The following is a 13854-nucleotide window of genomic DNA, read 5'->3' as shown; positions in this document are numbered from 1 at the left end:
GTCACGCCCTTTGTTTTCTGGCAAGAATTGCTCTCGATCTCGAACCAGAGACGCGAAAGATTTAATGGAGTCCATCGATTACTTCCAACGTGTCCTAATATCGAGTCGGTTCCAATATTCGAGTTCTATCGACTAGATTAATAAGTCCCACACGCTATGAGGCACCTTGTATTTCTCCAAATTTACGAATTTTTCCAGGAAGAAAACCCAGAAAGTGCTAGGATGAATAGTAATAACGAAGTAAAATTTCCTCCAGTTCTTGGAGAAAAAAACCTAATTACCGACTGGCGCTCGAACGACTTCCACTCGGCCCAATGGCCGGAGTCGCCGGGATTTGCATTTCCTTGTTGTTTACGCTGCCCGGGAGGGGGGGGAATAATTAACCCCGCGGCGCCGGGACGAAAAAAGGACGCCGCAGAGTCGCCGGACTCAGGGTTTTTATTCCTCGTTGCGGACACGACGAGGACGACGCCGAGGGAGCAACGAGGGAAGAAAATATTCGGGATCTCGGATGGGAAACCTGCCAGGTTGCGGGCAACTTTCGCCAGACCTCCACGGAAAGGGGGTGTTCCTCGAGGGGCTGGGCGATGGGACAGGGACCAGGAGTCAGGTTTCAGGACAGAATGTCTTCCCGAGCGGAAACGCCGAGAGAAATTCAATTGCGAGCGGACCGAGTTCCTCTTTTTATCCGTCTAAGCGCGTACCGGAGTGTCGCGCGACTATGAACCTGTCCAACGTGAGCTCCAGGACTCTCAGGATCTGAGATTTTACCAGATGAAAAAGGATCTAGAGATAAAAGAAGATCTCAAAGTTGACACGTTGACTGTCAGATCATCATGAACTGTACAAATTAAAATTTCTCTTGGTAATTATTTTCGTGACCATGTTAAAATTCGTGAATCCTATTCAAATTTGTTTTTTTTAAACAATTCTTCTTGTCACCCATATATGGATAACGTGGCAGTCAAAGTGTTGAATAAGTTATGAGTCTCGATATCAATTCTATTTTGTGTATGCGTATTTCTATATTAGATTGTTTATGTATGAGCACTGTTCTCCACCTCGACTGTAAAAATATCATTCGTGTTAATAAATAGAAAAAATAATGATACGAGTGAATTTTTGTTTTAAAAGAAATAACTGTTTGTGGCAAGAAGCACGGTGGAAATATTTTCAATTCAACGCTTAACGAGAGACAGCAACGTTGTTTCAGCCCCTTCCCGGCGTCGGTGCAGTGTAAATTCCATTTGCTCGTTGTTCCACGTTTACCCCGAAATGGACGTCCCTTCGCGGGGAACATTTCCTTTCGGTTTCCCGGCAGAAAGAAAATTTAACGGTGTCAAGTGTTTCGGACCGCGCTGGCCATTGCACTTGTCCATTACGTCCGCCACGTTCCATGAATCAACGAACAAATGGGGCGTGTGCTTATACCGGAAGTAATCGAAAGAACGTTGCAATTTATCGTTACGCGTTTCAAGGAATTTACCGCCGCCGCGGGGAGATTATTTTGGACATATTTTAGATTAATCCACGCAATATCGAGCCCTTTTCTGTTACGGGATCCCCGGAGTGGTGGAATTTACTTTACAATATTTTTTATAAACTGGGTATATCATTCTAAGTTAGTTATTATTAAAACTAAGGGAAACTAAGCTCAGATTCGACTATCGAGGGACGTTTAAGGGATTAATTTTCCAACTCACCATTTATTACGATTTCTTCGAAAGTTCCCAACCCTTTTTTTAGTCCCCTTCGGATATTTGGATTAGGGTGGGTGGGTAAAATGCACGGTGTGCGTAATTATTGCCTCAGGAGAGGTGTAAAAATATGGTCGAAAGACCATCGCTATTGAAAACTTTGGCGCTGGTCACAATGGCCACCATAACGGTCAACGTGTCAACCCCCAGATCTCCCTACGTGTCCATCCCCTTTCCCAGCCACCCTCTTGCGACTTTGTTTCTTTCATTCCCACTCTGGTCGTTCCGTGTTCGCGCAGTTGACTCCTGTCTCCATTTGTTTCATTAAATTACGTTACACTCTGCGCCGTCCGGCGGTCTCTCCCTCGCGACTGGAACGTCCACCCTTCCCAACGGTCCGTCAACTGGTCATCCCCTTTCCACCCCCCACCCCCAAACGTCTCTCGACCCCTTTGGAAAATAAAGGAGCGCGACGAACAGGAAGAGAAACTCGCCTCGTTACCCCGCGCTCTGTTGCACCCCACCCTCGGGCATTAACACATTTTTCCGCGAACGTTTATTTATTTTCTTCGTCCATTCTTCCTCCCCCTCGCGCTTCTTTGACAATTCCAACGCGCGTGGCCAATCGTTCTTCCGCGTCTGCCTTAATTGGTCACTCGTCGACCTCGAATTTACGCTGCAACCCCCTCGACCCTTTCCATCAGTCGAGACGAGCCTCAAAAATTCCGATTTCAAACTTTCGGGGGTTGCTGTGGTCCTCCAGAGGAGGGAAACTATTTTTTCATTGGCTATAATTTGGCAATACATGGTAGAATAGTGTTTTTGTAATTAATTTTCAGGAGTTATATGTGAATAATATGAGAATTCTCGTTTCCCGTTTGGCTTGTGTAGTATTTTTAATAAAGTGTAAGTTTACTCTCGAGCAAATATGAGTTTGACTATGTTAACCATACCGAGGAGCAATTTTGCTCCTCTTCGTTTCAATGCGTAGTTTTTAATTAAAAAGTTTTTGTTTCACCTGACTGTGCAGGCGTGGCTGAAATCCCCGTGATATTTTTCCGAAACGATAAAACCGCGAATCCGACGAGACCAACGCTACCGGATGTAAATCTTCCTAGCGGAAGTTCGCTTTTCGGATTCACGCGTGAAGTGCAACCCCGATTCGTTCAAACACCCCCAATTCGACTCTTTTTGATCGCTCCCTGCCTAAACACGCTCGATGGCGCAAACAGACGCGTACGCAAATTACCCGCGGATAAACATTTGTTTCAACGCGACGGGTACACGTTCAAGTCGGGGGACGGCACGAGAATATTACTGGAAAACAGGAAACAGTAGAATATACTTCGGCGAAAAAATTCAGCAAATTTCTACTAAATCGAATCAATGGTACTGAATTATTTTCTTATTTGTTCGTGAATAATCACTATTTGTTCCTACGAATCGTCAAAATAGGAGACTCCTATCGACACCCCGAATTTCCTGTTAATTAACGTTTCAGCGAGCAGTCGCCTCGAAACTCGCATCTCGGAGGCGCATTTCGGGAGATTCTAAGACGTTGTCTGGGAAACAAGCTCTGCGTGAGATCGAGTACCCGTTCCCCGTGTTCCCATTAGTCGAAACGAGAATATCATTTAGATAAACGCCGAGCAATTAAACACCGTGACGATTAAACATCGAAACGAGGAAATCGGTTCGAGAGGATATCTTAACTCGTTTTGGGAGACTCTAAGACAGTAGCTTCGATCGCATGTTCGAACTTTTAACAATAATTATTTATTCTAAAATGCTTGGGTAAGTAAAGAGCAGTTAGTTTCTATTCTCAAAACCCCAAGCATCGAAAAGAGATCGAATTTTCAATCCGTTACAGTGGTTTGCCCTCCTTGAGAAGCGAAATGGCGGTGCGTTGGTGGGTTTGAAAGACGAGGACGGATGCGGGGACCTAATGCAGGCCGGAAATAGGCGGAAGAGGCGCGCGAAAAGCGGTCGCGCGCGGCGTCCGCGGCTCGGCTGTGGAAAAAGTCGGACGGGAAGAGAAATTAGTTGTCAGCCGCAGTGGCACGGGGTGAATCGAGGGGCAAGGGAGAAACGGTTCGTAAGCCCCGGGGCTCCCCGCGTGATTTATGCGCGCATAAAAAAGAAAACAGCCCGCCACCCCTCCTACGCCCCGTGGCCGCTGTCGCGCGGATCGCCTGGAAATGGAAATGGCGACGGCGCATCGTTTCGACGCTCGAGATTTCCGGCTCCGTTCTCGCAGGAAGGAACGATCCTCGGATCTCTTTTCTCGAGTGGCTCGACGCGACGTCGCAATTAATCGCGCTTCTGTCCGGACTTCTCTTAGAAAAATATCTAGATCGTCCTTTCGGTTTGTTGCTTCGTTCGTTATTCGCCCGTGATAAAAAACATTTAAAATTCTTGCACGTTTCGGTCTCGCGGTGATCGACGTTTATACCGCGTTTTTGTAGCGGCGCCCGCATCAACCTGTATTTTGCAAACGAACACCGTGTTTTCGAAGCCTTTTGTGTTTTATGTGGGGGAAAAATACGCGAGCCCGTTTAATTCTCGAAACGAAATTATTTTCGCTCCGGTCAAACGACGGAGGTCGATTTATTGTTAGATGGCTGCCGTGATCGATACGTGTCGTGAATTATTCCTCCCCGTGGACGTTTAGATTATAAATAAATCAATTTAGGGTTATTTATACGATTTAGGTATCCGTCCATCGTCTTCACGCCACTTCGAACTACTTTACAAAGCAGAGTGTACTTGATTTGAACAGATCAATTTTTTAAAAAATCATGCAAACTCTGAATCAGTCGTTTGCAACCGTCATTCGCGCTTAATTTGTCCCCGGAGTGGCCTCCCGTCCCCGTAATCGGCGAACAAAGGCAGCACTTCCGGCGGCGAGGGTCTCCATCAAGAAAAATATCGTTGGTCGGAAGGGTCGCGGAGACGAGCCCGCTAATGATAACCGAACAATGACGCCATTATACTCGCAATCAATTTATATCGACTTGGTCCTCGGACGGAACTGCGATCGCACAGGAAGTCGGTGATCGCGGTTGCGCGCTCGCGAGCCTGGCTGTCGATCGTTATATAAGAGAAACCCGGCGCGCGGAAACGGATGCGATTGTCACTGCGGCAATCACAGTATTGTCCCGCGGAATCGATTGATCGATTAATTAATTACACGACGATGGATACGCAGGTTTGCCGAGTCAATATTGAATTCACGGTTAATGCGTTTCCACCGATCGACGGGGAGCCAGTAATCGTCTCGAAATCCGGTGAAGCTAGGCGCGACGAACTCGCCTCGCGTTTTGTTTGCCGCTGGAAAACTCACGCGCTCGAACCCGCCAAATTCTACGAAAATCGGGTGTCGAGACCCCAACACGAGTAACAATAGATCGACAATTAAGATTCTCTATTTTATTTCACGGGTGGATGAAGAGAATCAAAATATTTGACTCGATGTTTAATAATATAGATATTATTTAATCTACCGGTGCAACGATTACGTAGGCTTATTCTCCATCGAAAACTAAGTCGAAAAGGTGTAATAAAGTTTTTTCATACCAGCCTCCGTTTTCGAGAAAATCGAGTTTGAAAATTCATTTGGAACGTCTGACCATGCGTACGACTAAACTACTGCGGTTGACTGTTGACGCTTATATCTACTTCCATTGGCGTCGATACGATATTATTTCGCTAGAATCCAATCAATTGCAAGATACTAACGTGAATAATACTGCCATCAACATTTCCTAACGCCAATACCAATAGGAACAGTAAATCTCAGTAGTCGAGCTGTAAACATAGTCCGACGCGAAGTCAGAATTCATTGTCAATTTTCTCGAAAACGAAGCCCCGTACGAAAAAACTTCCTCCTACATTTTCGCTTCCTCTTTTCACGAAGAATAAGTCTACCAAAAAGAAATCACCAGATTTTTATTTTTTATGCGAATTTAATCAAAGTTTGAACATTTCGTGGCTTTTTGAGACCCCGACGAAGTGGAAATTCTATCGAGGATCGAAGGGTCCGGCCACGAGGCGTATCGGGACGCGTCGCGACGCATCGTACGCTCGCACGTGACACGTGGATTAGCCCTCAGGAAGTTAGGGGAGGCGGGAGGCATGCAGATCGCGACTGTCTCGCAACGACAACGAGATAAAGCATCGCCGGGCACAGCTATTATTTTGTAATGGGGCGCCGACGATACTAGAGACCATTCGTCTTGTGGCGTGTTAGGTTCGCGGTCGTGCTCGCGTGCGAGCTCTGGGATCGCCGGCAGGGACCACGTTGATTAAAACTTCCACGCGTGTACGCGCGAGGGGAATTCGCGAGCGTGGGTCAGAGGTCGCGAATAATCGCGTCGTCGTCCCTCCCGAGGATCCGCGGAGCCGCCAGCGCCCGCGTCTCATGCAAAAAGCACCAGAGGTTAGAGAGACAGAGACGTGATTTTCTGATTTTCCGCCTCCGAGAGGAAGGGGAAGTGCACTACCCCGGAAGTCACCCTCCACGCGATCGGCGAGCTCGATTGTACGATCTCTGATAAAGACTCGAATTATTTGTCAACACGTTAACGATAGGGCATTTTTATTGCAACTTTCCTACACGAGTGGTGTGCATTTAGACCAAAAATAAGCTTTTAACCCTTCGATGCGTAGTGTCTCGAAAATGAAACACTTAATTTAAGGACCATTTATGGACCATTTAAGGGTTAAATTAACTACTGTGATGTATTCAACTGTCAGAGAAACACTGAAAAATGTATGTTACAATGCGTAGAATAACGATATGAAAGCACTAGGGTGAACCTTCTGACGTTTTGTTAAATTTTACTCGGTTTTATCTAGCAATAGGTTGAGTATATAATTTGATTTTTAATTTGGAAGCAATGGATAGACGCTTCTCATTTTCGACTTGGCGAAGAAATTCAAGCAACGAATAAAAGTTTGTGAGGAACATTATGGATCCGATGGAGCTCACCGATCGAGAGGACGATAACGTGTGAACGCTCCTCGGAGCGAGATTTTTCTAGACATTTAGAAACGTTCTTACAGATCTCATAGATTGCCATGGGGAGCGTAGAGGAGAGAGAAAAATTGTTGTCGATCGTTAGGTAGGTTAGACGAACGCGAGATGAGAAACTGGCGTTTCTCTCTCTCGAAACGGTGCAACGAACTCCCCCGCGTCAAAAGGGACCCGGTAGGAGGGGGAGTGGAAGGGCACTTGGATCGCAGCGTCGAGAAGAAACGAAGACGGTTTGGGATCGATGGAAATTTCCATTCGGAATCGCGGTCGATTAATTCGAACGAAATGGTCCAGCGACGCTGCGAACGTTGCACCCCTCGCTGACGTTTCACCCTCCGTAACCGCTGAATATCATCTGGATTTACGAACAATCTGTATACAGCTTGTAATAAATCGAAATTCATCGACGGTTCGTATGAATTTGTTTTAAAATCGATACGATTTGGGTTGCAGAGGGTGAACGATGACGTGACGATGGGTTCAGAGCGTGAATGAGGGAGAAACCGTAGGCGCGAGTGAATCGATCGAATCGGAAGGAAACGTTGCTGGCTGAGAGAACGTGTGATCGGATGACTTCGTTGATCGACGTAGAAAAACGTGCTCTGCCCTCTCCAGTCCGGATCAGATACATACGTATACAAAATAGATATATATATATACATATATATATATATGTATATCGTGGAAACAACTGTTGTACATAATAGTTACTGTACGCTACGCGAGCGGGAAGCCAACGAAATATGTTAGTCGTTCCGGATGGGAACGAGAGGCGTGTCCCGTTCGCCGCCGATTCCAACCGAAAACGAGGATTGTACAAAACGCGAACGAAAAACAAAAAAAAAAATGTAACGTAAAAGCACTGAAGCGTACAAATCGTCGAATAAACAATACGTAAGCCAATTCACAGTATCGTCGACAATCATTGCAATGCTTTAAGAACGTAATGTGTGCCCACGGGGCCCCGCTCGGTCGTCCCCCGTTCGCCTCGCTTCTGGTATCAGCGTGTTTCCGTAGCACTCGTCGCGATAAAACGACGCGATCCCGCGCAGGACGCGCCCACGCGAACGAGTAAACCACCCGACCCGAGGCTACCGCGTCGTTTTAACGATCGAGTATCGCCATCGAGCCCGTTTCGACTCTCCGGGCCTGGCGACCATAAATCCTACGCCGGCGGATTTCACCGCCAGCGACCGGATGAAGAGACCAGCGCACCTGGAGGCCCTACACTGCCCTCCAAAACTCTCAGAACAAGCCTTGCTTTCCATACAATTTTACGCGAAGAGGTCCTCAAACTATAGTCGAAACGTTGAACGAGAAATAGAGATTCGAAAACGTTCTTAAAGAAAAAATATTTGACACCTCTTCACTGGGGCTTGTCTTCTCTCCGTCGGCTGGTGCAACGATTACGTAGGTTTATTCTTCATCGAAAACTAAGTCGAAAATGTGTAATAAAGTTTTTCCATAGCAGCCTCCGTTTTCGAGAAAATCGAGTTTGAAAATTCATTTGGGACGTCTGACCATGCGTACGTCTAAACTACTGCGGTTGACTGTTGACGCTTATATCTACTTCCATTGGAATTGATACGATATTATTTCGCTAGAATCCAACCAATTGCAAGATACTAACACGAATAATACTGCCATCAACATTTCCTAACGCCAATGCTAATAGATACAGTCAATCTCAGTAGTCGAGCTGTAAACATAGTCCGACGCGAAGTCAGAATTCATTATCAATTTTCTCGAAGACGAAGCCCCGTACGAAAAAACTTCCTCCTACATTTTCGCTTCCTCTTTTCACGAAGAATAAGTCTAATAAAAAAAAAATCACTAAATTTTTATTTTTTATACGAATTTAATAAAAATCTAAACCAATTTTCTAGAAAACGAAGCCTCGCGAAAAAGAGTTTGTTCTACAATTTATGCTTCGTTTTCCCGACGAGGAATCAGTCTAAAAAAAAATAAATGTTTATTTTTCGGTGGAAATTCGTGACTGAAAGCCCCCGAGTCGATTACGATTGGCCGTCGCTATCCAGCTTCAAAGGACAGACGGATCGAACGTTTCTGACACAACAGCGGACGATTAGAATCTTTCATCGCGAACGATGCGTAACACGGGAAACGCGGCCGCGCCAAAAGGCCAGGATACGTTGTCGCGGTTTTAAAAATTGAAACGGTCTGTAGCGAAGAGGGGCACTCGTAAATAGACACATCGCCGCGCAGGTCGGCCAGTGACCGTGTCTGTCGCTGGCAGAGGAAACGATAAAAAGAGCAACGACGCGAAGGAGGGAGGGGGGAGGGGGAGGATGGAGCAGGCGAAGCGGTGGGCGTCGGGAGGGCGGAAGATTCGATCGCGCGGCTCACACGAGAGCACCATTCATCCGTACGCTAGACTCTTTCTGTCGCCTCCACCCGCCGGCCGGTTTCACGCTCCAGTTCTCGATTACGCAACGTTCGACCGGGGGAAATTAAAAAGAAGCCGCGGCAGCGAACCAAGTCGACGATTTCGGTGGATTTCCAATTCGATCAGCCCGAAATATTCTCAAATCGGGTGGAGTCGCGCGTCACGATTTCAACTTGTTATTCGTAATCGACCCGTTCCGCCCTCTCGCGCATCGGCGACCATCGGCAAAAAATAATGTATCCTTGGTGTAGAAACAAACGGGGACCTCGAGAAATATTTTTTCGTCTAAAGCACGATCGCGAAAAGCGGCTAATTTGAGACTTCAGTGGCTACTATTACTCTAGAAGCAGTTCCTTTGGCGATTCCGCCATTGTCGGAACTCCTTAAAGTCCTTTTCGGTACTCGTCCCTTCCTGGCTCTCTTCAACTGTGCCAAATCTCCGCCCTTTGATCTTCGTCTTCCTTTCAGGGACCATGAAAAACTCCCCGTTTCCTTAATTCGGACGTGACTTTTTCGTCCTCGGAACGAAAACGAAATACGAAGGGGACTTGGCACGGTTCGGAGTATGTATTTAGAAAAAAAACTGGATGCATCGACTACCAATGGGGAATACTTTCACGGTGGACACTGAAGTCTCACTGTTTGCAGTCACGATCTTGTAAAGTCTGAAGCTTTACCGAAAGAGTTGTCCAAATAATGAATAACTGGACCGTGTATCCTCGCGATCACGATCTCGATTTCGATTTTCGTTCGATCGCTGATACCAGATCGCGACTCCTCTTCGAGCGGGGCCCACGTATTTAACTCACGGATATAGAGAGCAGAGGGTGTCGTCCGATATCGTACCGTGTCGCCTACCTTCTTCTCCCATTGGAGAACGTAGGGCACTGGGTGCTCACCGGGGAACTCTACGTGACAGTTGAAGACAACGCTCTCCCCCAGGATTGCCGTAATGTGCACCGCGTCCTGGTGACAGAGACCTGAAACACACCATTCGAAACACCTTTATTCCTCCGGCCATTCTTCTCTATCAGCATCGTTCCTTCGCTCGTACTTGGCACAAATCATCCACGAAATCTTGGACAAAGTTCTACAACCCCTGGCAGAGAGTTCCCGATCGTAAAGTTGCAATAAAGATAGTAAATAAAATATATAAAACGCACACGAGTGACGTTTGACCCGATCAATGAGTCCTCAAGCCTTAGTTCGCGGACAAAGAGAAAAAATGGGGCGACGAACGAATTCCAAAAGTTCTCTCACGCCTAATTCGCGAGAAGTTTGAATATGACGACCGATAGATATTTTGCAAAAGTCTCCGGGTCGGGTTTAGCGCGCGTCGTCAACTTTTCCGCGAGCCTGGCCGGCACCGGGGTCGAACTTTGTGATTTACGAAGGCAACTTCCGGTCCCCGTATTTTTCCAACTCTCTCCGCGGAGAGTCGGTCGGCAGTTAAGCGAGCAAAAGTCTCGCTGCAAATTCGATGGAAGTAATCGAACCACCGAGCGAAGCTCGACGATGTTTTCGACGTGGCCGAAGAAGAGTCGGGGGGCTAAACGTCCGAGCTAAAGAGCTCCCGTTTTTTGGGGGCTCGGAGAACCGACTTTTTTGTTTACACGTACCGAAAGTTTAGGAATATCCTAGTTTTAGAAGTTTAAAAATTGCTCGAGTCACGGCGGTTCTGAACCGTGCTCTTTCTCGAACATCCAGAAACTTTAGATCCCTGAAAATCTACTGGATATATTTCGTCGCTGTTATCTTTTTGCGCTGTAATTGTGTTATTGTAAATTTAATTTTTTGGAACGGTAAAAGGCGGTGTTGTTTAACGATCCCTTTTTCAGAGGCAATTCTGTACGATTGTTTGAAACGCGAAGACCGGCTGTGTCTTTCCAGAGGATAAAATACTTCCTGCGTAGACGCGAGTTCACATCAAAGGGCAGAAACATCCGCGAAAACCATGGAAATATCGTCGTCGCGGCGAGAGAAACGAGGGTCGGCGACGCGAGGCGATCCATTCGAATAATGGATCTGACTTTGATACCTATTCCCTTTGACTCGCGTCGCGTACGAATACGACAGGTTTATGACGTCCCTTTCCGCACGCGTGGGCGACAAAGGGCCTGTAATAAATCCCCAAACACACGGCTGCGAGTACGCGTCGTCTGTCGCGGAAACGGCTGAAATTCTTACCCGGATACAAATATCGAATTTCCAATTTAAACTATAATCTAGAAAGTAAAAGCAAATTCTTTGTGTTGATCGTTTTTCTTGAAACATTATCTTTATATATTCTATATTTTCCTAGAGAGAGACTAGTGTACAGCAGTTTTGATGGAAAATTGATCGACCACTGTATCAAACGGTGATGCAGAGTTTGGTCGACGATCAAACTTTCGTTCCAAACTTTCCATCGCCATAAATTATATCGGCGGTATGTTTCCCCCCAAACACGTTAAACAGAATTTTAACTGTCCAGCTTTGAGGCAGTAATCAGCGAACGCGTAATAAACTGGTCGAAATTACTTCGAGTTCCACTGCACTACACCTCACCCTCTGTGCATTACCGTTGAATTTATTAGCGAAAATCTGTCGTAAATATCAAATCGATTGCCCAGATCGCGAAATCCGATTCCTGCGGCGACAAGGAGAAACGCGGAGGCCCGTCAGCGTCGCTAATAACAGAAGCAAATTATCGAGGTTGCGGGAAATCGAGGTTTACCGACGTTTCTGCGTCGCTTTAACCCTCTTACGGCGTCCCCCGCACGCATTCTGCATAATAATTCGAACGTAGGAACGCCCAACGAGCGCTTCTGTGCCATTATCGCGATCACCCTGGCTGGGAGTGGCCCCCGGTCTCTCGAGCAACTGTTTTTATTGTCAACCGTCATTAAACTTTCAGCCTGGAACGGGAGCGGGGGCGTGTTTACGCACCGCGGTCACCTCGTTATCGCGAAAAACAGGTTCGCGAGCCCCGGGTCGAAGGGTCGGCGCACAATTAGCAAAACTGTGATCCCGACGAATCGTTGAACTTTTCCCTGCAACGACGCGAAATTTGAAAACGCTTCGTAAGGACTCTCTTTCAAACATTAACCCTTAAGCTGCACCCCTCCACAAGTTTAAACTAAAATGAGTAACACTTAAGTAATATTTTTGATCGATTAAAATAAATACAGGAATTTTTATGGTTCTCGATTCTTTGTATGGTAAATGAAGGTTTTCGTCGCGAAACGAACGAAAGTTTGAAAATGACGATTGTTCGAAACAGGAATGGTCCAGCAGAAGACAAACAAGGAATCAATAGGGATCGAAACGGAGGCCGCGTTTGACCGTGTTCGAGCCTTTCATATGGCCCGTTTATCAACACGCCGTGAGTTCCGGCGTCGAAAAAGCGGAAAAATCCGAGGGAACGACGGACGCGACGGCCCCGGGGGCGCGCGATGCGGGCGACCGCCCAAAAAACTAAATGAGACTCTCCAAAGGGAGCTCGCCGGAGCGTGAAAGCGCCGTGGAAATTGTCTTCGTCCGCGGAACAATGACTACGCGAGCCTCTGGAATCACGCTCGTACGCGTGCATCGGCGCCCCGGAGGATGGGGAATTACCAGAAAAAGAAAAGGCTCGCCGGACCGCTCTGATCTGCCACGATCGCAAAGTCCACGGCTCGAGGAAACCGTAAATTACGCAACCGCCTTTCGAGAAACCCTGGCCACTCCTGGCAAGTCCTGCATAATTTCCATTTATTTTCATGACAATCGATCGATAGTCTATCGTCCATAGGTAAAGTATCGCGTTTCGAATAAAAATATCTACAGAAATAAATAAGATTGTTTGGTTGTCGCGGAGTCGGGACACACGATAGGCTGGTCGAGAAGAGGATAGGGTTACGGGGACAGAGGAGACGTCGAGGACAACAAGGCGGGCGCGAGAAGATTCTCATCTCGGGCCGAATTTTCAGGTAGCGACGAACCGTGAAATTAAGCAGGCACTCCATCGGCTCGTAAGTCGTGTATCGCGTGCAAGGTAAATAGTTGGTGAGCCTGTGGATGCTTAAGCCCGTCGCACACGCGAGAGGCGACGCGGACGAAGCAATTAACCGGGGGGTTAACGAGCATTCTACCGTCCTCGCTAACTTTCGCCTCGAGTGTAGATTTTAATTATTTACCGTAATTGGATGTGCTCCTCGGGTAAATATATCCTTCCTCCCCGCCCCGTTGGTAAGGTAGCCGCGGTGCATCGCGGTACCGCGACCTTCGCGATTAATCGGTCACCGAGCCGACGAAAGCGTCCCGACGCGTTCGAATCCGGCGTCGCGAGCAGTCGACTACGGTTCTTTTGACTACGGCTCGATCGATCGCGGGTCGTGTCGCGCGCGTTCTCTCCCCCGTATGGAACGGGCTTTAGCAAGGGCAACGTACCCTCCGGGACGGGACAACGTCATTTGCAACTCGTTTCATCGCCTGCCATCTGGGCTGCTTTCAACGCAGCTACGAGGAAGAAACCATAATCGTTCGACGCCAACACGCGGCGGATGCCTCGTGTGCGACGTAATTTATGGCCACCATGTGCCGTTCCACGGACACGGGCCTCTGCAATCCGGAGAGGAATTTAATCGCGGCCTGAAATGCAATTTGCCAACCGACGCCGCCGGGATCGCGAGTTTGCCGCATTACGGAGGCAACCGTACTTTCGTCGAAGATGTCAATCGCTTACGTAATTTCAC

General features: G+C 47.4%; 1 protein-coding gene across 12 annotated transcripts in view; it reads right to left on the bottom strand.

Moving 5' to 3' along the window:
* Positions 1-13854, bottom strand: part of LOC122402214 (protein turtle-like) — a 234641-nt gene that overhangs the window by 38494 nt on the left and 182293 nt on the right. For 9 of the 12 annotated variants that reach the window (XM_043405285.1, XM_043404860.1, XM_043405199.1 and 6 more), the window contains one exon: positions 9986-10119. In XM_043405285.1, coding sequence (XP_043261220.1) covers positions 9986-10119 — 134 coding nt within the window. Of the gene's footprint in view, positions 1-9948; positions 10120-13854 lie in introns of all 12 variants that reach the window. The other 3 variants (XM_043405112.1, XM_043405372.1, XM_043405779.1) reach the window with 2 other exon arrangements.

The sequence above is a fragment of the Colletes gigas genome, unplaced genomic scaffold (assembly GCF_013123115.1).
Source record: "Colletes gigas isolate AHSC1104 unplaced genomic scaffold, ASM1312311v1 Colletes_gigas_Sc00001, whole genome shotgun sequence".
Classification (NCBI taxonomy): domain Eukaryota; kingdom Metazoa; phylum Arthropoda; class Insecta; order Hymenoptera; family Colletidae; genus Colletes; species Colletes gigas.
This window is presented reverse-complemented; position numbering and strand designations above follow the sequence as displayed.